The following is a 27,776-nucleotide window of genomic DNA, read 5'->3' as shown; positions in this document are numbered from 1 at the left end:
GCTTGTTATGAGCTGCAGCTCCGAGCAGCGGGATCAGTCCGGCCTCAACCTGCATCCTTATTCGTCCTAAACTCGGGAATTAACTGCTTGGAGGAATAGGAATTTTTTTTTAAAGGAGGAGGAGGAAATCTGCTGGGATTGCAATAAATGTTAAAACATTAAATAGCGTTATTAAACATTTATTCATTGGCGTGAATTAAATTGCCATGAATTGACGTGATATGAACTGAATTGACGTGACATGAACTAAATTGACAGCTAAACTCCCAATTGTGTTTTGCGTCATTTGTGTAGGAGAACTGATTGATGCATAACCAGTTTTAACTGGGGTAAATCTGTATTTCAGTCGTTGTGCAACTCGCTAAAGTTGCTGTGGTTAAATGTTATGTTCACATTTTTAAAAGTCGATTCTATGTGTTGCTTCTCAGCACCAAATAATCTCCTCTTCTATAATATGCAGCATTTTTTGAAATTTCTGACCCATGTAATATTACTGAAATGTAAGAAAGAAATATTATAGATCCTAACTAAACTCCAATGTAAAAGTGGTTCAAGGTAACAATCCCATATCTTTTCATATCGATTAGAAAGTGCCTAGCTTTGATGTAGTACTGTATGTAATTCTGAGGCACCTTTTCAATCCTGCCCCTTTGTTATACTGGACACCCATGACAAATGTTTTGCTTGCGTACTAATATTTTATTGTAGCTTGTAAAGTTACAATCAGTAGATTTTTTTTTTTGTTCCATTTCCTTTCTTTCCCTTGTCTATGCTACAGCACATTAGAACTATCACTAGTTGGGAGGTTGTGTGGGGAATTGCAAATTCAGTGAAAAAAATTTACACTTTAATTTTAGCTGGTGTCAGTGTTGCTTGTAAAATTTAACAACTATTCCAAGAAAGGATGTTTGCACCAGTTTTCATTTGATTCGATGGTTTTGTTGAGATTGCTGAAAATTCCCCATCTGAGAGATTCTTTAGTTGTCTAATTTGAGGCCTTGTAATTCTAAATTAAAATTAGAGCTGTTAGAGGCTCATTCAGTCTACATCTTTAAAGAAATGTAAATACTACTTTTGAGAATATCTAAGACAAATAGTTCTCAAATAATGTTTCTAATAATTATGCTGTGTTGTGAAAACTAAATCTCTAGTTGAGTTTATTGTGTTCTGTGCAGAATGGCTGTTGATGGTGGGTATGGGGACACTGGAGACTGGGAAGGTCGCTGGAATCACGTGAGGAAGTTCCTTGAGCGTTCAGGACCACTCACACATCCTGACTTTGAACCAAGTACTGAAGTGAGAAACATTGTTATAAATCAAAGTTTGGTACTGGATAGTAGCTGTGAATTTCTTTTTGCTTTTGCTAAATGTTTTTGTCACAATGAGAACAAACAACATCGGATACGAGTGAGTCATGCAATAGCTGCTTAAATTAGGAAACCTACCACTGATGTAAAACCTCAATACTCCATTTTGCTGTTTTTATTTGCTGATACAAAACAACAGCTTTGAGCAAACTCTCGAGTTGCAACATCTATAAACAGTATTTCCTTACCTTTGTGGTGAGATGTAGATAGCTTGTCTGGTTTGCCAAAATCCTGCTAATGGGTTAAGTTTAAAATTCCCCTGTTTGTGGCTACAAATTCAAAGCAATCAATTTAGGCCTAAAAATCTTAGTCTGTTACAATTTAGTCACTTTCTATTTTTAATGTAAACACATGAATTTTCATGCAAAGGATTGGAAAATGGAACTTGCTGCCATACCACAGTAATTGAGGCACTGACATTGGTGCAGTTCAAGGGTCATGAGATGTGCATACAATGGAGAAAGCAATAGAACGATCGAGTAAAACGAAGAGTCTAGCTGCAATTACAACTTGTTACCAGAGTAACATTGTATTGTCTTAATTTTGTACATCCCAGTTACTTTGCTTCACTTGCAAGATCAGCTGCTTTGTGGATTTCCAAATTGCAATAGTTTGTTCCATTTAATTGGAAATATAAATACGTTAATGGAGGTATTATGTACAATTAGGGACAGAACCTTTAAAAAAACACTTAGATTCCAACTTCTATTCTGGTCCAATTATCCAACAGTCTTTAATCAGAGAGCAACTAATATAGTCCAAGGGTCAATATTCTTGAATAGAAACCATTTTATAGGCCTGCAGTCCTAAACGTTCTGTCCATTTTGTATTTTACGAGCAATATCCTCAGCGCAAATTCCATTTTGTACCGTGTGCCTTTGTTTTATCAATGATTTGACTTCAGGGCAAATTTTCAAAGGCCTTTTTAAAATCTTTATATACCAGATCTGCTGTTTGTCTGTCAATAGACTGCAGTCTTTGTAGCTACTTGTAATTGGCAGTTGGGAAATGCACATAGCTCCTGGACATGTAGCACAGAAGAGGTCTCTGGCCTATCCAGTCTGCACCAAATCCCACTTTCCAGCATTTGACTTATAGCCTTGAATGTTATGACATTTCAAGTCCACATTGATGTACTTTTCAAAAGTTGAGATTTCCCACCTCTGCTGCCCTTGCATGCATTGTATTCCAGATTCTCGCCACGCTCTGGGTGAAAACAGAATCCTCAAATCCCCTTTAAACCTCTTGCTTTTCACCTTTTAAATTAGTACCTTCTTGTTATTGAGCCTTTATGTAAAGGGAACAGCTGCTTATCCAACCAGTCCATGCCCCTCATAATCTTACACAACTTAACCAGATTCTCCCTCAGCCTTCTCTGCTGTAAAGAAAATAATCCAAGCCTCTCAGACCTCTCTTCATAGATAAAATGCTCCACTTTGGGTAACATCCCCTCCAGTGCAATTACATTCTAAGGTCATACAGTTTCACTTGTGTTTCTGACATTTAAATCTCTTCTGACTATTTTAAGTGAAATAATTTGGGGAAGTATGGCCTAGTTTTTGAGGATATGGATTCACAACTTGAAAAAAAGTGCACATGCTAATATTTGGCTTTGTATGTACATTTACTTGTAATGGTATTATCCCCAGCATTGAGTACCCTCCCAAAATTAGATTTATAGTGTACGAACAGAGAACATCTAATCTACTTCACACAAGGAGTGGTGAGCCTTTGGAATTCATTACTGCAGGAAGTAGTTGATGTCAAAACATTGTGTATTCAAGAGGTGACTAGATGTAGCACTTGGGGTGAATGGGATCAAAGGTTATGGGGAGAAAGCAGGATTAGGCTATTGAGTTAGATGAGCAGCCATGATCGTGAAGAATGGAGGAGCAGGGCCGAATGGCCGCCTCCTGCTCCTATCTTCTATGTTTCTATAATATAGCTAATCGAATTTCAAGATGCTAAAATTGGATAATTTTTTTTTTGTAAATTATTGTCCATTAGAAAGAAACAAAAATTCCAATTAGAAATAAAACATGCAACTTGTCACTCAAATTATTCAAATCAAGGATTAGCAGGTGCTTTCAGAGTTTTCGCGCATTCAGTTTGGATTATGTAGCCAGTTGTGAAAGTTGCTATCTTTTTCCCATATTCTGATGCACATTTACATTTAAAATCAAGCACAATTCACGAGGAATATATCTACTGTAGATATTTTATAGCCAACCTGTGCTCATCACTTGTATGTGCGTGCGTATGGGGACAGACTTGGCAAAAAGGAACTGCTTTTTACAAGTTGCTGGTCTGGGTTTTGTGGGGCTTTGACTGTGAGCTGTCAGTGTCAATTATTGTTATCCCTTTGAAATTAGCCAAAACCTCTCAAGTAAGGGCAAGAGCAGATGAATGCAGAAATCGTCTCATTCCCTGTTGTGCTAAGATTGCACTATGACCCTACACTGACCCTACACTAACCCAACAACAAAACAGTTAATTTGGCAAGAACTCCTCCTTGTCCTATGAGATACAACAGGTCTACGTGCTCAATTGAGTAATAACTATTGTTGGAACAATAGAGCCGACACTGAAAAATAATTTTATACGTGTGGAGTATTGTTAATGACTCCATTATGATTAATTAGTAGATATTAAATTATTTTTGAAGTACTTTATTTCCTTTAATATTCAGCTTCCACCTTCACCCAACATGTATGTTCTAATCAGAGATAGTAGGAACTGCAGATGCTGGAGAATCCGAGACAACAAGGTGCAGAGCTGGATGAACACAGCAGGCCAAGCAGCATCATAGGAGCAGAAAGGCTGACGTTTCGGGAAAAATTTTTCTGATGAAGGGTCTAGGCCCGAAACGTCAGCCTTTCTGCTCCTATGATGCTACTTGGCCTGCTGTGTTCATCCAGCTCTGCACCATGTATGTTCTAATCTTTAGTGTACAGTTTTTACAAAAAGTTTTTTTTTGTGCTTTTTCAACTACCCGTGAGAACATCTATGTGATTGGCTGCTTAGTTAGCTTGATGACATCATTCCTGCTTCACATTAACAGTCCCCTAAAGAATGTTGTAATTCGCTGCATAGAGAAAGAGACAAACTCATGCAGTGGAAATTGATGGATTTCTCAGGAAGTTTTTTTATAAGGTCACCAGTTAGCATTCTGGCTTTGCTCACTGCACAATCCAGGCTGAAATACATTTAATGTACTGAAACATACAGTTTATTCTTTCTGTGGATACAAAATTAGTTTAAGTCAAACCTGTATGGAAAATTTGTTGTAAGCCTTAAAATAAATATTAAGATTTTGCTTTTGTGATGTTGACCGAGCTGTAATATTTATTTCTGCAGTCACTCCAATTCCTTCTAGAGACCTGTAAAGTTCTAGTGATTGGAGCAGGTGGTTTAGGATGTGAACTCCTTAAAAATCTGGTAATGTATTTTTTTATCTTCATTTTCTTAATTTCAAAACTTTGAATTCAGACTCAGCTCATCACAAAAACTGAATTATTTTTGTGATGCTTTTGGATTATGTCTGTCTGAATATCAATATTATGTCAAGATTTGTTGCATCCTGCACATACACTAAAGTGTGATCAGGCTGCAATCTACATACAGTGCTTGCGTGTGCATGTGCTGAAACTTAGCTCTCTAAATTAGTAATGTTGCATATGTGAAGGTATAGGAAAGAACAGGCCTTAGGCTAAACATTGGAAGACAAAGCTCATCTGCTAACCTGCTCCCACCACACAACACTGTCTTCAGACTACCAAGATCCACAGTGAGGTGTTGGGCAATGTAGGTCATCCTCGTACCTTAAGAGTTTCCTCCATTGAGGCCAACGTTATCAAAGGCACTCGGCAGCATCTCTAGTGTGCCAGCATAGCCTTCATCTGTTTGAGGTAAAAATTACAAAGATCTCAAAGTCAGCACTAAGTTCATAGGCCACAATGTTATCTGCCCTCTGGTATGTATTGGAGATATGGACAAATTCACATTATCACTCCACAAGACTCCATATCTTGATCTCTGACACATGCCACTTTAAAATGATGGCTCCAGAAAGTCTAACAAATTCATACACATGCAGAAGTCCAGAACACTCAAGTCACCAGTTCAAGATCGAACCTCTAAATGAATTACACTAATCTATATAAACCACGCACCTGGCATCAGAAAAGAGAATACCTTGCCGCTCTTTCATATCTGATGTAATATCATTTGTTCTGTTAGCGTTTTGATGCAACTGCAGCAGGTTGACCTTGACAGTAATCCCCATGTCCAGTGCAAGAATAAAGAAAATTTAGCCACTGCTGTCAAAGTCAGAATTTATTGGTCATTCATAATTACCCTTGAGGTGATGGTGATGGACTACTGCTTTGCTGCAATCCATATGGTGAAGGTATTCCAGTTTAAATCCCACAGTTATGATAATGGGAGAACAGCAACCTCTGCCCAAGTTAGGGGAACATCTGATTTGGAAGGGAACTTTGCATTTAGTGGCATTCCTCACCCCTGCTGCTTATGACTTCTGAGGATGTAGAGCTTGTGGATTTGGTGGTTGAAAACCTTGGTGAGTAGCTGAATAGGGTCTTGTCAATGACAGCGTGGTGGGGGTCGGGGTAGTGGTCAGTTTTTTTTTCTCGGTGTTTATTTGAAGATGTCATTCAGGGCTTTTTTTTTTACAGGTCCTTTTACATTCTCATTAACTACTTTATTAGAAGTTGTGATCACAAAGTAACATCACCTTCTGTATTTATGTTAATATGTCAGGGATTTGGGCTTGCACCGAAGTAGAATTAGAACAATTCACCAGTATTCTGTATCATGACTGCTCCATTAAACCTAAAGTTGCTATACACAAGGAAAGCATTCATTTCCTAGAAATTATGGTGTTTAAATTGGCACAGTAAAGCAGGCATAAGTTAGCAACCAAAGTTGTTTTTTAAAAAAACCTGACATTTCTAGACATACAAAACAGGCTGACTGTGAATTGGTGAAGACCGTGAATCTAGATGCTGAATCAAATGACTTTCGTCCAGGTGACATTGAGCTTCTTGAGTGTGTTGAAATTGCAATAATCCAAGCAAATAAAGAATATTTATCACACACCTGACTTGTGCATTATAGATAGCAAAAAAGCTTTGGGAAAACCTGGATTACCTAGCTCCTGGCCTGTACTTGTATGCCTATAAGCAAAGAGGACAGTATTACTCCAACCTTTCTCTCTCATCACCTTTTTGACTTTTGAATCAAATGGCTTCATTTTATCCTGCTGTAGTTCTAAGGGCTTGTTCAGCTGATTATTTGCTTCCATCTTGACCTTCAGGTCACCTAATCCTCTTGTCCCACTCATGTTCGAGAAGTTTTGGTACAGCCAACTCTCACTATCCCGCAGCTGCAAATACATTTGTGGTTTAATGTGATTTGAGTCTAGCATTGTTTAACTTTGCTATGTAGGATGTCTGAGATGTATTTTATTGAACTTTGTGTGATTGAAAAGGGCAGCTCAACCAGAAATCCTATTATAATAGAGCATGAAACACTTTTACATGGACTTTTGTAATGTCAGCTATACAATATTCCCAGCATCCCCAGACCACTTAGCATTTCAAATCAAACACTGAGTGTAGAAAGATTGTTCAATAACTTTGCTATGTGCTGCCACTGATCTCATCCTCTTACCGCAGGCTCTAATGGGCTTCAGACAAATTGATGTCATTGATATGGATACGATAGATGTTTCTAATCTGAACAGACAATTTTTATTTCGGTAAGTAATTATATACAGTTGGATTGTGAATTTTGCTGTTATGATTTCTGAACTAAATCTTCAGCATTAGATTTTGTGTAAAAAAAAAAAAAAAAAAAAAAAAAAAGCTTTAAAGTTGTAAAAGTTTAATTTATAAAGACAGTGTAATCTCTAGTACAGATGTACCATTGTCAATTTTTTGCATTGAAATAGTTTATTGTTCCATGACACATGCTTCTGAGTGCAGCATTGTGCATTTCAAATGACAGTTTACAAAAGCTTTATTTATAAAAGTTATGTAAAATTTAAATGTTTTGCCTTATTTAATTCAAATGGATTTCATTTAAATCACGTGCAAAAATTTTGTATTCACTTGCTTTCGTGTAGTGATTACCCCGTACCAAGGAGTATATTATACAGAAAGTTGGGTGGGACATTGTCTGAATCTGACTGCTTGCATCATGAAATTCTTGTGGAATTTTTCTGTCCTGATATTTTTGGAGCAGTGCAATTCTTAACCTGGTTTCTCGCCCCTATTACAAACACATTGTAATTTGTTGAGGGATATTAATGATTTTCTGTTCTTTTAACTTTGTTTTGAAACAGACCAAAAGATGTAGGAAGGCCAAAAGCTGAAGTAGCTGCTGAGTTTGTTAACAATCGAATTCCTGGTTGCAATGTAGTACCGTATCCTTTGTTTAGAAAATAATTTCATTTTCAAAGTAAGATGTAATTAATGTAAAAATGAAATTCACCTTCAGTTGGATGACCATAAACCTCTTTTATGGAATGCTTACCTGTAGAGTTAGATACTAGATTTTTAAAACGTTTAAATTGACTCGTCTCTTTTCCTCCCCACCACCTGCCCAACTGAAGGTAACTGAGTTGTTCTGAAATTTGGTGTAGTTTTTTATTGCTCATAATTTTCCACACTTCACTGCAATTCTGAAGTGAAATTTGAATTTCAGCTTGTGATGTACTGTAACATGGTTTGCTGTGTTTGTATCAGTAGATAATTCAGGTTACTACTTTGCTTTGACTTTGTTACAGCTGTTTCTATTTATCCCTTTTCAATTTGGTTCTTTTTCCGTTATTTTGTCTCTGATTCTGTATATACATTATATACAAGATTTAATATTTGATCAGCTTTGAGCTTTTCTAATGCTTAGTACAGGACAATGCTATGCCTGTTTCTGATGTAGTGTTGTACTTTCTAACTGTAACTAAGATCCTATGTTCTACCATAACATTACGAGTTAAAGTTGGAAAGGCCAATGCAGCACAAGTGCAAAAAACAAAGCAATGACAAGACAGCATGTTAATGTGATTCACATAATTTCTTCTGTGTTTATCTCTGTCCATGTAATCATATACTATAGAATATAATGGCCATAATTAATGTTTTAATTGGTCTTCTAACTGGCATAAATCTGCAACTGTTGGGCAGTAGCTGATGTCCTTGAGACAGAGGAAGTCAGTCAAGCAAGGAACAGTGGTGTAAAGAATGCTAAAGATACCAATCAACTTGCGTAAATATCTTATTTGTAAGAACTCAATCTTCTCCGTCCTGCTGCCCCAGCGAGATCTTAAGTTCTTTAAATTAAATTCATAAAGACTAAAAGGCTTTTTGCAAATGAGGAATTTGCAGTCCTCTTTTCAACAGTATTAAATCCTTAGCTGAGACTGCATCCATAAAGAACTATCAACACAGGAGTAAGTGTTAATTAGGAGCTGTGTTGCCATTTATTGGCCCAGATTTTTCTAAACCAAGAAAGAATGACTTTTACTACATTCATGACATACAGTTCCCAGATTCTGTCTGAATGCTTGCCAGCAGAGATTTTTAGTGATAGGATATCTGATCAAATGTGGCATCCTTTACATCGGGTCTAAGGCATTTGTGAGCAGGGTAAGCAGCAGGGAAGCTCTTCAATCATTCACGTTGAAGAATACCCACCAAATTATGCATACTAAACAAAACAGGGATTTTAAAAAAAAGTTCTAACTTGCTTTCAATTAATAAATGAATTTTGGTATATAGGGGCCTGATTAAACATCTGGAGTATTATATACAGTCCTGGGCTCCACACTTTTAGGCAGGATGTGAATCCATTAGAGTGAGTGCAGAAGAGATTTTGGAGAATGGTTTTAGAGATGAGAAACTTAGATTGGAGAAGTTGGGACTGTTCTTGGAGAGGGAAGATTTGGTTGTAGTTTAAAAAATGATGAGGTGTCTGGTCAGAGTAGATAGGGCAAAACTGTTTTCCCCCTCATAAATAGATTTGAGAATCAGAAGTTTTTCAAAAGAAGCACGTGCGAGGTGAGAAATGTTTTCACACAGTGAGTGGTTTGGATCTGGTTAAGCTAAGGCATTCAAGTGTATTGATTCTATTTAAATAGTGCGGGACTGCAAGGAAAACGCAGGAGTTTGACACTGTCAGCACCAGTTCATGAACATTTTGACTTAATCAGCTGAATGTCTTCAGTTTGTGTCATAACAATTGTGTGATTCACTGGCAGGAGTGACATACTTCAAATGAGGCATTAAACTTCATTTGTGTTCTCAATGGATGCAAAAACTATCCAATGGCATTATTTTGTTGGGGTAATTGAGTTCACCAAGGAATCCAGGTCTGTATTTATTCCTCAGTCATTATCACCAAAACTGACCGGATGATTGGTCATTCGTCTTTATTGGTGTCTGTGAAACCTTGTTGCATTTAAATTGACTGATGCATTTACTACATTAAAGCAATCAATCAGGTGTGATGTGCTGAGGTTATTTTTAGTTTAAATTTTAATTATTTGATAAATGGCAATATGTCATAGACATGATGTGCATTATGACATATTTATAGTTTGTCTATTTGAAGCTAGCCTGAATTCTACAATTGTGTTTTCTCATGTGTTTTACTGTCAAGGAATCTTGCCAGAGATGTTCTTGTTCCAAAACTGAAATGAGAATATACTGTAGTTATATAATGAGTTGAAATAATTCTTAACTGTATTCTCAGGCATTTTAAAAAGATACAAGATTTTAGTGAATCCTTTTACAGACGTAAGTACTAGCTCCTGCTGAAATCTGGCAATTTTTCAACATTATCCTATTTTGTTAACAATGATGCAAATTCTTTAGATTCAAACTATTAAAGTCGCTAACCAAAAGTTATACTGACAGCTTTATGTACAAATGTGTTCTCTCTGGGATAAATAAGCACTTTAAGAAGGCTGTGTTTAGAATTTGCTTGATCATGGAATGCATTAATCATTATAGTTCTTGAAGCTCAGCAGATCCAAGATATACATGAAATTATGTATTTTGAGATATCGATCTTACAAAATTCCACTCAGGAGTGTACATGCTTCTTTAAATGGTTTATGGCCATTATGATTTTGATATGCTTTGACTTAACTATCTTCTAAAAGTTGTAATAACCAAAAATGATACTTTCCTGGCATATTGGTGATTTACTACTGACTATCTGCGAGGTTATTATTAGGTTGATTCTCCGTTGCAGCATCCAATTGATCATTCTTCATTTTTGTGCCTGGGCAGTAGTAGCTATTTGATTGTGATGTCAGACATCATTGTCAAGTTGATTTTTGAATATTACAGGCACAAGTTGAGCCATTCGGAGAACTGACCTGAAATAATTTAATTCTTAATGTTATGATCTCAAATCTCAATAGTTTTGGGATTTTTTGGAAATCAGAAAACCTAAGTATTTACTTCAAGAATTAAGTCACAAAGTTAATGGCTTCAAAGAAGAAATTTACTGCACAGAAATCAAAGAACATGAAAACTAACAATTTCACTCTCTTGGTTACGTTAAAGGTATTAAAGGTACAATGAACACAGTTACTTATCCAGGAAGCCATACACCTATGCACCCCCTAATCATTAAAGTCATACACTCAAAAGAAAATAGAAGACTAACTACATGGTCTAGATTCAACTTTCAGTCTCTCATGACCTTCAGATAATTCTTAAACAATTGACCAGCACACAGTTTCAACTGATTCTTACTCAAAAGGAATGTTCCTTGCATCCATCTTGTTGTAAAATTAATTCATCTATTTTAACACAACAACATTCGTACACGCTACTCCATGAGGTAATTACCTTTCTGTTGATTCTTTTTCAGTTTGTTTTTTTTATCATCCCGATATTGGAAGACAACTGCTTTTCTTTCAGAGGAACCTAGTTTTTAAAGGGAAAACTCCAATACAGTATAAAATATAGGTTTTTCCCAAATGCAAAGGAGGATTACAATGTACATGACTCAAAACAAATCCTTCATGTTTTAATTAGATTAGAAATCAGCTGTAGCATCCCTGATTTTGGCGAGGGAGCATCTAGTTTCTGGCCCTAATCTCTCTCCATTGACTATTATTGACTGTGTATTTATGGATATGGAATTGAGCCAGGTTTTGACGACTTAACCTTCTCTCTTAAAAGCTGCTTGCCATTCCTGTCAAAGCTCAATCAAGATGAGTAGACTGAGTGTGACTGTGTAGCCTGTTCTGTATTCTAGTGAAGAAGCTGACATCTTTAGGAAAAGAGGCAATTTTAACTAATTTGAAATGGTTGTTTTCTCCACCTACTTGCCTGCTGTACTTGAACCACATTCTCTTCATATAAAACTTGAAAGAAATATCAAAGTTTTTTTTTAATTTTTTTTAAGGCAGTTGCTTAATTTGTATGCTAGACTGGGGTTAGTAAGGTTAGATCACATGGGATCCAGGCAGAGCGAGCCAATTAAATACAAAATTGGCTTGAGGGTAAGAGACGGAGGGTGGTGGTGGAGGGAAGTTTTTTTTAAACCGGAGGCCTGTGACCAGTGGTGTGCCACAAGAATCAGTGCTGGGACCACTGCTTTTGGTTATTCGTATTAATGATTTGGATATGAATATGGGTGGTATGGTTAGTAAGTTTGTAGATGACACCAAAATAAATAGTATAGTGGACAGTGGGGAAGATTGTCTGAGTGCAACGGGACCTTGATTAGATTGGTCAATGTGCCAAGGAGTGGCAGATGAAGTTTAATTTAGATAAATGTGAGGTGTTGCATTTCGATAAGGCAAACCAGGGTAGGACTAGTACAGTAAATGGTAGGGCCTTGAGGAGTGTTGCCAAACAAAGAGACCTAGGAGTACAGTGCATTGTTCTTTAAAGTTGGAGTCGCAGTTAGACAGGGTGGTGAGGAAGACTTTGTATACTTGCCTTCATTGGTCATAACATTGACTATAGGAGTTGGGAGGTCGTGTTGTGGCTGTACAGGACATTGGTTAGGCCACTTTTGGAATACTGAGTTCAGTTCTGGTCACATTGTTAAACTTGAGAGGATGCAGAACAGATTTACAGGGATGCTGCTGGGACCGAACGATTTGAGCTAAAGGGAGAGGCCAAATAGCCTGAGGCTATTTTTCCTTGGAGTGTCAAGACATTTGGAGAGGTTTATAAATCCTTGAGGGACATGAATTGGGTGAATAGCCAAGGTCTTTTTTTTCTCAGCTGGGGGAGTCCAAAACTAGACGACACAGGTTTAAGGTGAGAAGGGAAAGATTTAAACAGGACCTGTGAGGTAACATTTTCACACAGATGGTGGATGTATGGAATGAGCTGCCAGATGATGTGGTGGAGGTGGGTACAATTACAACATTTAAAAGGCTTCTGAATTGCTTTATGAATAGGAACGGTTTAAAGGGATCTGGGCCAAAAGCTGGTAAAAGGGACTAAGTCAGATTGGACGCCTGGTCGGCGTGGCTGACTTGGACCAAAGGGTCTGTTTCCATTCTGTATGACTCTATGACACCAAGTCAGGTTTGAAGTGAAGGAAATCAAATCAGGGTCTCATTTTTTTGTCTGTGCTAACTGAACCTTGAGTTTACTGTGCTTATGAAAGTGCACACTTCAAAGTGAGAGGTTAAACTGAGTTGTTTATATCAAATTAATACTAAAGGGTATTATACCAAATAGAATAGCAAAGCTTTCCTTGGTTCTGATCAGTTTTCCTTTCCAGTCAAACATTTGAAAAATAATCGGTCATTCTGTGGCATTTTGTGTGCAAAATTATTGTCATGTTCACTTATATTCAATAACTAGACTCATTATTGTTTGTACACTATTTCAAATCATTTAAGACACTTGATATTGTACTTGTATGGCAAAACTTTGTCTAGCTGGAATGTGGAAATCATTGACTAATAACAGGGTAAAGAGATTCAACTCACATGTTGTAAAAAGTACTACTTTTGTTTCAGAATTTCATATCGTCATTAGTGGATTAGATTCCATCATCGCCCGACGATGGATCAATGGGATGTTGGTATGAATAGTACCAGTAATAATTCAATGGAGAATAGCAATTATTTGGGAACAATTAAATGGCAACAATCCAGTGAAGAAATTCACATAACATCACCATAAGAACAAACTTTAGCTGCAGTGGAATAGTCACCCAAATACCTGATGAGTTTAAGACACAAAATGCTGAACTCATCATTCAGCAGATCAGGCTTGTTGAGGTGGGAACAAATTAAGTTAATGGTCATTAACCTAATAAGTTACCAGACAGCATCTTGTCAATACCTGTTTATGAAACTGGTTTTATTCTGTTTCCTTTCTTCTCCCTAAGTGGTTAATCTGGGCACTGTAGACATCTGTAGTTATTTTGGTCATCCTGGTCAAGTCTGTTATGGCACACCTCCAGGGAGTAGATGGGTCTTGAACTTGGCCCTTCTAGTCCAGAGGCTGCTGTACAATAAGTGCTCTTTCTAGGCATTTGTAGATATTTTCATATCACCTGTTCAGCGTTGTTATTACTCACCTCCACAGCAGGTGAGACTTGAACCTGGGCCTCTTGGCCCAAAGATGAGGACAGCACCACTACACCACAAGATCCTTTGAAGGCATTTGTATTCTGATGATTGACAGTCTGACATCCTTGAGAGTTCTAGTAAGAATTGTAATAAGTATTTTAATTAAGTGATTATTAAAAAGTAAGTAAAACTGAATGAAAACTAAAGAAAAACATTTTTGTGTGCCCCAGAAAAATGACATTCGTTCATTGCCTAAAGCAGCTTTTTCCCAGACTTCAGTTCCTCTAAGGCGTTGGCTACTAACGAGAATTTTATCCCAGTGGCAAAAAAAATTATTGCTCTCCAATTAGCTTTGATCTGTCCTACCTTTTTTGAGTTAATTTCATGTCCTGGAGTTGCTCATTGGTAGCCTGCTATACATTTACATATAGGTTGACCCTAACCTACGTGTGCTTGTAGTTATGAATGAGATCCCATATTAATTTTAAAGATTGGACGCGTGAACGTTTTCTCATATTTATAAATGGCCATTTTATATTGTACTGTGTTCCAACTAGTGTACAAATCGACTTAGGTCTGTACTCAAGAATGGAGCCCATTCGTAACCCTTTTTTTTTTTTTTACAAGGAACATGTATTTATTTTCCATAGATATCACTGCTGAACTTTGAAGATGGAACACTAGACCCAAGCTCCATTATACCATTGATTGACGGTGGGACGGAAGGGTTTAAGGGTAATGCACGTGTTATATTGCCAGGACTGACAGCATGTATAGAGTGTACACTGGAATTGTACCCTCCTCAGGTAACTTCTAGGTTTGCAAAAATATTACTGATCCAGTCTTTGGGACCTGATCAGTTAAAGAGTGAGGTTACCAAAAACAAAAACTTCCCTCCTGTTTCAAATATTTGCATCTAAGCCTATCTCTGGTTTAATGTTTTCAGATAATTCATATCTCTGATATGTTACTTGCGTTTCTCAATTTTGACCTTCAGCCTAGTTTTTTTTTAAACTTCTCGACTATTTATTCTTTTGATTCCCCTGTCAAGTCTGAAGTCCTACCAATATAATTATACCTATTTTGTTTTCTTGCTAAAATGCATAGTTTTATTTATGGTAATACCTCTTGGATCAGTATACATTACTTCATTCTAACACACAGCCTGACTCTGGGGCTGTTTAGTGCTGCTCTGCCTTTAGTCACTGAAAGAATAATCACTGAAAGATGCTTCAAGTTATTTTTCCTCTTGCCTTGTCCTTAAATGGTGTGTTTGAAGCAGGGAATCAATTTATAGGTGAATCATATCATTGCTTTTGTTTTATACGTCTGAGAAATATTAAATGGCCAGTTATTTTAGTTAACCTCATGTTTGCCAGTTAGCGTAAATCCAGAATTTTATTCTAGAGATGAAAATAATTTTGCGATTTGTTTTACAGATTAACTTTCCCATGTGTACCATTGCTTCTATGCCCAGGCTTCCAGAACATTGTATTGAATATGTCAGAGTTTTGCAGTGGCCAAAAGAGAGCCCATTTGGAGGTAACATTACCTAAATCTAATCTTTTGGATTTGTGCTAAAAAGAAAATCAAAACCCTTTAAAAAATGTTAAGGCATATGTGTAATAATTATTCTTAAAATGTGCAACTCCCTTCTTCACTTCTAATTTTTTTTAATTTCAAAGCTATACTTTATTCATTAAAAACAAAACTTTATATACGCATAGTCACTCTGGGTCAACTCCTTGTTCTGGAAGACCAACAAGTTTTGGGCAGACCAGTGAACATCTTTCACCAATTTGATTGTCCTCCAGGTGCGGTTGATGTTTGTCTTGGTGTGCGTCCCACATCACAAAGCTGCTTGGGATAGACCTCAACAAAATTTAAAGTGAATGACGGAAACATTAACTAGCATAATGAAAGTTCACACTTAAATTTTAAAGATGTTTGTTACTTTAACATCAGTGTTCAAGGTGATGAATATAATTAATAGTTATATAAATAAGTCATTTCTGTCATTTGGCCAATTTTCAATTTGTGCATCTTGTTAGCGTTTTTTAAAAAAATGCACCTACCCTGTCAAAACTGGGGAACTGAATGCAGAATTGCCATGGGAGGATCCACTCTGTTCCTCTCACCCTGGCTACGCCAGCTCCCCCAATCACCAGTTCCCTCTCTTCAGATCTGTCAGCTCTGTTAGAGACTAAATCTATGATTGGAGGACAGTTCAATGATTAAAAAGTGGCTGCCTGTGATTGGAGGTGATAAGTCTTAAGGGAAGAACAGAAGAGGAGCAACCAATCTCTAAAGATTTGAGGAGTGGCAGGAGAGAAAGGAAAGAAGATCCAGTAATTGTTTTCAATAACTTCTTACAATACCAGGCTGGAAGAAGGGACACTGGAAAAAAAAAATAGTTTATTCTGTGTTTAGGACTATCGACTTGATTGAGATTTGCACAGGGGAGAATTGCTTTATCATTGTGTCAGTTCCTATGGAGATTTCAAAGAGAATGAATGTATTAAGGAGAACATTCTTATTCTTTATCAGTCTAAGTCAGTCTGCTGCAGATTGACATGATGATGCTGGGCCTTGCAGATAAGTTCTGCTGCCTCTCCCTACCCCTGCTGCTAAACCATAGTTCAGAGAAATGCAACTTCTTCCATCGGCTGATACTCCGGGATCCTGATGAAGACAGATCTTGTCATCAGCCACATGACATTGAGATGATTGATAGCAATATTGTCAGTGCATGTGCTGGGCCTTACTGGCCTCGTTCATGGTCACCTCCTTCTGCAGTCTCTTCACCCACCTGTGCAAAACTCTGCCTTTTGCACCTTCAAGAACAAGGTAAAGCTGGGGGTTTTCCTTGCACCCATTCTGTTCAATAAAATATATTTTAAAATGGTCATTAACTGGGTAATTTGTGTGTATGTTTGTCTGTCTCTGTCACATTTACACACATGCCCACTCCTGTCCTCCCACTCCTCCAATTATCACTGGTACTTGGGTACAATAATGTAACTGGAAAGTCGCATTCTAGCTAGTGGGTGGCTGTTAGATTTAGAATTTAAAAAAATGAACTGTTTTCATCTCCTTAGTTTTGCAATCCAACCATTGAAATGGCCTGGAACGTTTATATGTCACCAGAGGATAAAAACTGCAATATTTTTCCAACCCCTTGTACTGCCGTAGTATATAATTCCTCAACAGAATCTGTTCAGACCATTTTGTCATTGACTATTTTCTTCCCTGCACTACCTGTGAGATCCTTCATGTGTGCCCAGACTCTCTGCAGCCGCACACTGCCCTTTTGAGGGGGTGAGGGAAGACTATTGCATGTGCTTGTGCAAAGAAGTCTGGAGAGATGCAGTGGTTTTTGTCATGGTTTGTCCTGAGCAGCTGCGTGACGCAAGACTCTATGCTCTATGGTCTGTTCCCCAGAATGTTTACTGAGACAAACACTGACTGCGCCTGGAGGACCATCAGCTCAGTGAAGGATGCTCTTTGGTCTGCCTGAACCTTTTTGGTCTTCGAGGGCAAGGAGTTGACCTTGACTGTTGCAGCAGGCACATTCCAAAGTCCAGGACTATGCTGAGGAACACACCAAAGCTTGTAGCAGCTGCTGCCAAGGCACAGTGGGGAAAGACCACCATCTAAGGTCTTTCTGCCAAAGTACAATGGGGGATCCATTCAGTTATCGGACCCTTTTCTTGCTGCAATTGTATGTAAATACAGTCTTATGTAATTAAAAAATACCATGCGTTTGTTGTACTTGCAGTACTATATACGTATATGAAAATTTTTATGAATGAAGTATATTTTAGAAAAAAAAATTTAGAAGTCGTAGAACCAAAAACCCTTGCACTACTTGCCTACTCTTCCTTATCTGAATCGCCATCAATTTATTATGTTGGACTGTCTCTCCCAGTGAGCTAGCCAACTCCTGGAATGTGCAATCCAGGAAACTGTTCTGGTGCACTGTAGTGATACCAGCTGCCCTTCAAGCTCAAGAAATTCTGTACTCAGACTAAGGTAGCTGAAGTTTCCATATGGCATGGGAATTGAAAACAACATGTCTCAGCTGGCCATCTCTGATGATTGTATTTAATTAGCATCTTGTTTAAACTATTCATTTTAATTAGTATCTCCAGACCTCAGCTGTCAAGCCTTGTGGTTTCCCCTTCTCTTGGACTGCTTCGTTTTCTTTTTATAAATAGAACAGCACTTCCTACCTCACTGCAACCTTTAAAATTTTCCCACGTTCCAGCTTCAAATTTAGTACTGTGTAAAAGCAGTGCTCTGTAGAAATGGACTTGCAGAAGGATGTAGACTTGAATTGGTTTAATCGCTCATTAAACTGAGCATGGAGCTGAGGCACTAATTATCCATCATTCAGTAATTGCAGCTAAATAGGAAATCTTACTCTGAATTGAAATCAGAAGTGATTAGAAATAGAAAATCACATAAGCATGTGTGAGAATTTGTCTTTTGTCGGTGATGTTTTGGCACGTTGGCTTATTTTGACAGCTTTTCCTGCAAGTATCTAGTGTTGTATTTGAGAGGGTTTAAAGTGGAACTATTCTAATTCTGCGGTTTGTTTACCTTGCTGAATCAAAAAGAAAATGTTGAGCAGTCTTGAGGCTTAATTTTGAGATCCACTTATTTCTCATGCACTGTGTGCAGTATACTTTTTAACCAAAATGAAGAATCTTATTTTTCCTACAGAGGGCGTTGCACTGGATGGTGATGATCCAGAGCATATCCAGTGGGTTTTTCAGAAATCACTTGAAAGAGCTGCTCAATTTAACATAACGGGTATAACATATAGGCTCACTCAAGGTATGTCCTATAAAATAGGAATATGAATTTGTGCATTTATATTGCTATAAATCTAAATGCATATTGATAGGACATTTTAATTGTTTGTTCCAGGTGTTATTAAGAGAATTATCCCTGCAGTAGCATCTACCAATGCAGTAATTGCAGGTAAAGTTAATCGTTAAGTAATGTTTTCAACTGAGCTTTTATGTATGGTGTGAAGGTGAGATTTATATTTATGGACGTGGGAATGTACAATATCAGTGCAAGTTACCCAATTTAATTTTACGATTGTTAAAGGTTCAATAATTGCTTTAAAGGGACCAAGAAACTTTAAACCGTTCTGTGCTTTATAGTTATCAGAATGGTTTGTCCTTAACTAATATTCCAGTTGGCTAAAGGGTCGAGAACACGAGGTCAGTGACAACATGGGAAAATTCTTCTTTTTATGTAGCTGTTGGTCAAGATCTAGAACATCTGGTTGTGTAGTGGAGGCAGGTTCAATCTTGGCTTTGCAAGTGAAATTGGATAAGCAATGGGAGAGAGAAAATTTGCTTGACAACAGAAAATGACAGAAGAGTGAGACAAAATAAACTGCCTTGCAGGGAACCACTGTGGATAAGACAGGTCCTTCTGAATAGCGACTATTCTCTGATTCTGAAATTCTGATTCTTTATGATTCATTGTGAATGGATCAGCTATTGTTTTATTTATGCTAGGAATTTTACTTAAAACTGCAACAATGTATAATTGTATAACCACTTTAATATAATGAGGTAGTCAAAGCACTTTGAAGAAGTATTAAACGCAGCATGACAGAGCCAGGTAAGGAGCTGTCCAGTTGGGTGGCTGAAAACCTGCTTAGAAAGGCCAGTTTTGAGGAGTGTCTTAAATGAGGAAAGTGAAGTAGAGCTGCATAGGGAAGGAAATCCAGAGCCTGGGGCCTAAGCAATTGAAGGCACCACTGCCAGTGGTGAAGCGATTAGCATTGGGTACAGACACACTATTGGAATTAGAGGAACACAGATCACGGAGGAGTTAAAACACTGGTGGAGGAATGATTTCACATTTAAAATTGAGGATTAGAATTTTAAATTCAAAATTTTGTTTGATCATTAGTCAGTGTTACGTCATTACTTCTGAGTGAACTGGCAGCAATTTAACCATCCTTTTTTCTTTAAGTAATAATGGTAAATGTTACAACTATTGCATTTCTGACAAGCAAATGTAAAATCTGGTTCATGGCAGCTAATGGAGATAGCAAGTACAAATATTTTCCTCAGTTTAGCTTTCTTTCATCATCTGTTATTTGTATAGTTTGTTCTGCCACAGGACTGATTGCTGTTAGACATGAAATTAGAAGTTGTATGACACTAGTCCCAACAGGTTTAGTGCTGACAGGAGGTCTGTGATGTTAATCCTACTTCTGAAGGAGTAATGTAAATTCTACTTACAAGCAGAAATAGACTGCCTGAGCACCCTGACCCTGTTCTGTCATTCAGCAAGATTATGGCTGATCTGGTTACTCCACATTCCTGCCTCTCCTGATAACCTTTAATCCCCTTGCTTATCAAGAATCTGTCTACCTCTGCCTTGAAAATACTTAAGAACTTTGCTTTTGCCACCTTGTCGGGAAGAGTATTCCAAAGACACTCAACCCTGTGAGGAGAAAAAAAGTCTCCTAATTGCTGTGTCTTACACTTTTCAAGCACCCTCATCCTAGAATCTCCACGAGATGATACATCTTTTTCAACGCACCCTGGCAAGATCTGTCAGGAACTTGTAGAATAGAATAGTATATCCTTTATTGTCACGTACTCCATTGTAGAAGTACAGTGAAAAGCTTTTACAATGTCTGTTTCTAATGGCGCCGTCTTAGGTACATGTATCTACATACAAAAGAGAAATAAAATGTGATTGCACTATTATAGAGTTTAAAAAATAAGTTAGAAATAAGATGTCGTTAAAAAATTGACATTACAGTCGGGTAAATAATTTCAAACAAACATTACATTGCAGCAGCTCAGCACAGGGCCTCCACATGGTCTGACCATCTGCACCAGACCACAGTTCAACAGCCATCCCCATTCCACTCCAACCCTCCAGACCACACAGTACCAGCACTCGGCTGCTCCAACCCAAGTCCCAGCACTGCCTCCTCCGTGCTGGTCTCCGCCCAGGCTCACTGACCGTTGCACTTCTCTGAGGCTGTTTCCCCATGCACTGGTCTATTTTGAAATTGACTTCTTTAAAATCTAGCATATGTAAGCCTAGCATGTCCTGATTTTACTGTTGAGACAACCCACCCATTCCAGCTATTGCTGTAGCAAGTCTCTGAACTACTTACTGTGTATTTAGATTCTTCCTTAAAGAAGCAAATACTGTACACAGTACCCCTGCTCTGGTCTCCCCCAGTGCCTTTTTATGACTGAAGCATTATATGTCTACTTTTTATTCCATTCCTCTTGCAATAAATAGCTTTCTGAAATACTTGCTGTACTGCATACAAGGCACTCAGATTCCTCTGCATCTGAGCTCTTCAATCTTTCACTATTTAGATAACATGCTTATTTTTTTTCTTCCTGCCAAAATGGGTAAATTCATTCCCTGATCTTATTCCAATTTCTTAACCTCTTCATATCCTGTTGAACACTTGCTTTCCTGTCTACCTTTGTCATCAAAAAATATGGCACACTTTCATCTAATTAATTTATATCTATGGTCAAAAGTTGGCAACTTCGTAATGGAGGGTACTAAGCTAACTGGCCTGTAGTTTCCTACTTTCTGTCTCTCTCCCTTTTTGAATAAAGGAGTTAAATTCACTTTTTCCAATCTAATGGAACCTTCCCTGAATCTAGAGAATTTTGGAATATTAAAACCAATGTATCAACCAGTCTCGCCACTTCTTTTACGACCTATGATTAAGTCCAACGGATCATGAGCATGTCAGCTTGCTGTTTCACTGAATTTACTCATAACATTCCTTGGTGATTGTTTTCTTTCGTCAAGTGAAAGCCACTGCAATATACATGTGCAGTTTATCTTCCATCTCCTTATTTTCCATTATTAATTTCCCAGACTCACTTTCAATTGGGTCAGTGTTCAGTTGGTTAGTTCCTTTCTTTCTTAATATGTATAGAAATTCTTACTATCATTTAATGTTTGTCTTTCTAAATTTTTAACCCATTGTTTACTTATTCTGTTTAGTCGTCTTTCCTGCATCTTATGCAGTGATGTGCTTTTTCTATTAATCAATATTGTGCTATATTTTTGTTTGTTTAACCACAGATGGTGAGTCTTCACCTCAGAACGCTTATTGTACTACAGTTCAAGATGAAATGCAATATTCTATGATTAAAACTTGGTCCAAATTTGATGCTACCTTTAAAAATGAAATTGTCTGTGGAACTTCAGTCAATAGAGTGCTGAGCAATCATGGCTGAATTCAGTATTTCATGTCTTAATAAATCTTGGTGATGTAATTGGTTGCATAATAAATTCCCTGTGGGGGGGAAAAAAGACTTGGAGTTATTAATTACATTTTGGACTATGTAAAGTTCCCTTCAAGAGGCATGAATTTTGTATTCATCCATGAATATGCTTTAGAGAGAACTTCTGGAAAATCTTTATCGTAATACCCAGTGGAAACAACAGGTGGCAGCCTGTCTCTCATGAACCATGAACCAATCAGATATGTAGAGGCAGAGCAAAACTGACACACATTGTTAACTACCACTTATGTTTTGTAACTTAGCATTGTAATATACCAGGTTTAAATAAATTTATTCCCAGAATGCAGTCTTTAAAAACCTTCTTGTCCATCATAAAATTGCAAAACAAAATATAAGCAAGCAAATAACAACAATTTCAAAATTTTTTGTAGGCCACCTTGAGTAAATGTTAGTGGAAGCTGGATACCAAGTTTACTTTAGGACTATAATTTTGTTAATATTGGTTATTACTTACAGATTGAATGTGTTAACAGTTTTTGGAAATACATAAAATTAATTTTGAGAAAATATGGAGCTTTTTAAAATAAGAGCATTTTCTTCCTCAGCTGTATGTGCAACTGAAGTCTTCAAAATTGCATCAAGGTAAACTTTTTTAAACATTCGCTTAGTCATGACTTTCATAAACCATTATTGCAAACAGACATGATTAAATTGCACAGTGTTACTTTTTCAGTGCATATATTCCTCTGAATAACTACTTGGTGTTCAATGATGTTGACGGCCTCTACACGTACACATTTGAAGCAGAACGTAAGGTGGGTATTTGACTTTATAATGTGATAGATAAGCCTTTGTCTAATTGTGAGATATGCAATTCACTACTTCTGTGTTTTTTATTACAATTTTTCATGTTGACACAGTATCTTTAATATGTGAATATTTGAAAGAGTGTAACTATCAGAACTAAGTGTTAATTTGTGTTTGCACTGTGTATGGCCTGACTCATGCATATGACAACAGTGCCCTAGGGTCTTAACCCCTGCTTTGGAGCTATTTTGGTTTACACTCTACAACGCTCTATAGGCCAGAGTGGGTAGGTGGGAGCACCACCCTATGAATTAAATGCACAAGATAATACTGAAGTGTAAAAAGTAAACATCCTACTTTTTTTATGTGTGAGGCTTAAGTCTTGAAAAAAACTATTAAAATGTACCTTCTCTTCAATTATGACATGTCCAACCTTAAATAATGAACAACAGGGAGTATTTCAATAAAAATCAAGTATTAGTCAAGTTTTTATAAATGTCTCCCTATAAATTTACAAATTGAAATGTATCCATTTGCCTGAAGGAATGTTTGTTTTAACCTTTTTAACTATTGGGAGATGTAAAACTAGGAACTGGGATAGTTCTACATTTTCTATTTTTCTATGTTTTTACTTCAAGGAAAACTGTCCTGCCTGCAGCCAGGTACCTCAGGATCTACAATTTTCACCATCTGCAAAACTTCAAGAGCTCCTAGATTACTTGACTCAAAGTGCTTCGCTGTAAGCATCCTTTTTAATATTCACCTTCTCTTTTAGGTCTGTGTATTTTAGTGTATCATCCCAGTTGTTGTCTTGTGGACATACTGTCACTTACGATTAAGGCTTGGCCCAATTTTTCCCAGAAGGTTTTGCATACTTTCTGGTATCGGAGCAAGGAAAGGAACAAGACGAATATTGAAGAAAGAAAAACTCGAGACCAAGTTTGCCTAGATGTATATTACGGAGACGGGATGCTGAAAAGAATATTTGGGAAATATTTTCATCTTTTTTAATATTTAAGGTTTATTGACTAGAAACTCCTTTCTGAATAGTTTGAATGAATTAGCTTTATTGTAATATGTACTCAAATGAGTACAGTGAAAAGTTTGTGAGCTGCAACTTACTGCGCCATCTTAGGTACAAGCGTACTTAGGTACAGCTTTTTCAGTTGTGAGATTGCTGACAGTGTAATAATGTCACCAATGTACAACATCATCTTGGATACAGAGTACCTGGGTATAATCCTTCATTACAGAGGAGAGAAATGAAGGGGAAAAAAAAAACTTCCATTACAGCTATACGCAGTAAAACCATAGGTCAGAAAAACGAGAAGCAAGTTTAAAAAGTCAGCCTCTCCGAGGGCTGTCCGCAGCAGACCAGTGCAGGCCTCTACATAGCCTGACTGCTGGGTGCTGCCACACTCCACACTGGGCCGCTGGCGTACCTGCTATGGCCACTGGCATACCCCCTCCAGTCTGCCATAATTGGCCAAAATATGCTTAATGATTGCTGAAAAATTTAGAAGCACATTGCAATAATTGCTTTCTCTTCAATAATTGCTAGGTTTCTCCAACATGTTTTATTTAAATAATAATTAAGTTAATACAACAAAGTGGAAGTCCTCAATTATTTTACTCCAAAGAACTGAAGCAACATTTAGTCAGAACCTTTGTTTCTACCTTTGTTAATTGTCCAGTCAATATAAGTTATTGTCACTACTTTGCTAAAATTATCGTGCACAAAAATCAAATGTAAGCAAGAGTAAAGAAGTAAGGACAGTAAGGTACAGCTAATTGTTCATAAATGGTCTTAATGAAGGGAGGATGAGTGCCTCTTTTGATCAGCGCAGTAATTTTTGTCCATATTCTTCACAGACAAATGAAATCTCCAGCTATCACTGCAACTTTAGATGGAAAGAATAAAACACTCTATTTACAAGTAAGACGTTTATTTCTGTAATAACTTGATTCATGACATATAAATAACAAAAAATTTGAGATTGCTGCATTGAAAGCTAATGTCAGCTCTTGTTTTGCAGACTGTAGCATCAATTGAAGAAAGGACTAGACCAAATCTTTCAAAAACTCTGAAAGGTTAGTAAAGATGCTAGAGTTCTCAGGATTTCGTGACGTTCTTCCACCTGGTAAAATGTTGCTGTACTTGCAGCTTGCTAAGTATTGTTCTTGTGTAGCTGAGCACTCAGCATTTCTGGAGGAAAGGATGCTTTCCTGGCCTGGCCTGCTGTGTTCTCCCAACCTCCTATTAGTCTACCTTGGATTCCAGCATCTGCAGTTTTCTTGTCTCTCACTTAGCATTTCTGATTGCTTGATATTACTAGTCTAGATTCCTGAAAAATAAACTTCTAGAATCCTGTGAGTACTTAAAAGTCACTGTATTGCTTAATATCTCAGGAATGTATTAATGAGTGCTAACAGTTAGCATGTTGAGAGCTAAAGATAGATGAAATAACATAGCTCTGTTTCTCATTTTGCCCAGAATTTTTGCTTCCACATTCTCATTAAAGCAACTGCTATTTTTTGGAGAAGAGAGGTTTTGTTTTTAAATTGTTTCACTGTGTCTCTCACTGATTTTAAATGTGCAGAAATGTGAGGCAGGCTCTGACCTTCTGGTTCATTAAGCCTACCAGTCACTTGCGTTGCCTGAAGCATTATGCTTTGTTTTGTATTAAATGATCTTCTGCAAATGTTGCTTTACTATTTTAGTGCCAGGTAATGACCAAATCCAACAAGAGAGAATCTTAAGCATCTTACTTTGACACTCAATGGCATAACCATTACTGAAGGAGGCAACGGCTAGTGGTATTATCACTAGACTATTTAATCTAAATATCCAAATAACATCCTGGGGACTTGAGTTTGAATCATGCCATGGTAGATGGTGGAATTTGGATTCAATTAAAATCTGGAATTAAGAGTCTAAGAACAACCATGAAGCTATCATCAGTTTTGGGAAAAGCCCATGCGGTCCACTAATGTCCTACGTCCTAAAGGATGAGTGCAGTTTTAATGATACTGAAAACTCAGGACCATCCAGGGCAAAACAGCTCATATGAATGCCATTCTACACAATAAACATTTATTTCCTGCACAACTAGCACATAGTGACAGTTGTATCTACTATCTACAAAATGCATTGCAGCAATTTACCAAGGGCTCCTTTGAAAGTACCTTCTAACCTTGTGATAAAAGCAAAGTTTTTCATTACTGAATTTATCATACTGAGAAAGAGTCTTAGAGATGTCCAGCACAGCAGAAGTCCATTTGGCCCATCACGTCTGTGCCAGTCAAAAACAGCCACAAACTATTCTCATCCCATTCTGCAGCACTAAGTCCATAGCCTTGCATGCCTTGGCATTGCAAGTGCACATCTAAATATTTTTTTAATTTGCTCACGGGATGTGGGCATCTCCAGCTAAACTGGCATTTATTGCCCGTCCCTAATTACCCAGAGGGCAGTTAAGATTCAACCACATTGCTGTGGGTCCGGGGTCACGTCTAGGCCAGACTAGGCACACTTCCTTCCCTAAATGACATTTGTGAGCCAGAACCATTTGCTAAATGTTATGAAGGTTTCTGCCTCTACAGCCCTTACAAGCTGTGAGTTTGAGTCCCACAACCCTCTGACTGAAAAGGTTTTGCCTCACATTATCAAGAATCACACTGAACTCTGTTACTGTCTCCACAAAGTACTGTCAGACCTTCTGAGTTTATTCAGCATTTTGTGTTCATTTTAGATTTCCACCGTCTGCAGTATTTTGCTTTTAATTTTTGCCACTTTTGGATACACTCAACATGACGATGTTCTGGTGTTCTCCCCAAGATTTCCGTGATTGTCTTTCAGCCTGTTCACCTTCGTTGCTTTCTATCTTCCTCCCAGTGTTTGATCAAGTGCTTGTCAAAGTGTTTGCCTAAACTCACTTCTATAGCTAGATCTTCCTCAAGAATGTGTCCGGCTTTGCCTAACCCCACAGATTCTGTCTAAAATTCCATCCCTCGTGTTTCAGCTACCACCCAAGATTTCAGGTTATCTCCGAGACAGACATTGATCCTCGGACAGCTGGTCACAACATATCCTGAGAGCCACACTCAGTGCCATGTGCTGTTACATTCACCCTCTCAAACTCCCTCTCCATTGGCACTGCCTCACACTATCTCAAAGTTGTCCCAGTTCCATGGTCCATTTCATTCTTTGTCTCATTCAGTACTTTAACAAGAAACCTATTCTCTTCCTTTCAGATGTTGAAGAACACAAGCTCCAAAGACTTTCAGGCACTAATGCCCCTCTGAATTCCACCTTTTCCCTGACGCCAAACGTTCTCATCCCATATCCTGCTGTATGTTCAGCATAATGTCTTTCCTTCCCCCTCTGAACAATCTGTGCTCAGCACATAACTTCATTTTAGCCCTTTAAGCCCCCACCTGGATGAATTTCAGGCACAACATGACGTTGAATTCTCCTTCCACTCCGTGACCAATCCTTTGGACAGGAGTCTACTCCCTGCCACACAGACCCTCTTTATCCACCTCAAGTTCTTCCCTTCCGCCTGGACCCTTTCCCTGGCCTTTTACCTGAATTTGATCTCTTCCGCGAACCGCCAACATGACATTAGCCATCCTAATTTCTGTGCTCCCCGCACTCAATTTAACCTGACTCCTCCTGAACTTGGACAACAAGGTGCAGGGCTGGATGAACACAGCAGGCCAAGCAGCATCATAGGAGCAGAGAGGCTACCT

At 37.7% G+C, this 27,776-nt stretch overlaps 1 protein-coding gene across 3 annotated transcripts in view; it reads left to right on the top strand.

The window, feature by feature from the left end:
* The window catches only part of uba3 (ubiquitin-like modifier activating enzyme 3), a 29,459-nt gene that overhangs the window by 330 nt on the left and 1,353 nt on the right, over positions 1-27,776 (top strand). For all 3 annotated transcript variants that reach the window (XM_048606775.1, XM_048606776.1, XM_048606777.1), the window contains 15 exons: positions 1,176-1,296; positions 4,725-4,805; positions 7,064-7,146; positions 7,732-7,812; positions 10,140-10,183; positions 13,390-13,454; positions 14,598-14,753; positions 15,387-15,489; positions 18,673-18,786; positions 18,880-18,933; positions 22,823-22,859; positions 22,951-23,032; positions 23,663-23,763; positions 24,897-24,960; positions 25,061-25,115. In XM_048606775.1, coding sequence (XP_048462732.1) covers positions 1,176-1,296; positions 4,725-4,805; positions 7,064-7,146; positions 7,732-7,812; positions 10,140-10,183; positions 13,390-13,454; positions 14,598-14,753; positions 15,387-15,489; positions 18,673-18,786; positions 18,880-18,933; positions 22,823-22,859; positions 22,951-23,032; positions 23,663-23,763; positions 24,897-24,960; positions 25,061-25,115 — 1,241 coding nt within the window. The remainder of the gene's footprint in view (positions 1-1,175; positions 1,297-4,724; positions 4,806-7,063; positions 7,147-7,731; positions 7,813-10,139; positions 10,184-13,389; positions 13,455-14,597; positions 14,754-15,386; positions 15,490-18,672; positions 18,787-18,879; positions 18,934-22,822; positions 22,860-22,950; positions 23,033-23,662; positions 23,764-24,896; positions 24,961-25,060; positions 25,116-27,776) is intronic.

The sequence above is a fragment of the Rhincodon typus genome, chromosome 16 (assembly GCF_021869965.1).
Source record: "Rhincodon typus isolate 14 chromosome 16, sRhiTyp1.1, whole genome shotgun sequence".
Taxonomy (NCBI): Eukaryota; Metazoa; Chordata; class Chondrichthyes; order Orectolobiformes; family Rhincodontidae; genus Rhincodon; species Rhincodon typus.
The sequence above is the reverse complement of the archived record's forward strand: the minus strand, read 5'-3'. Positions and strand labels throughout refer to the sequence as shown.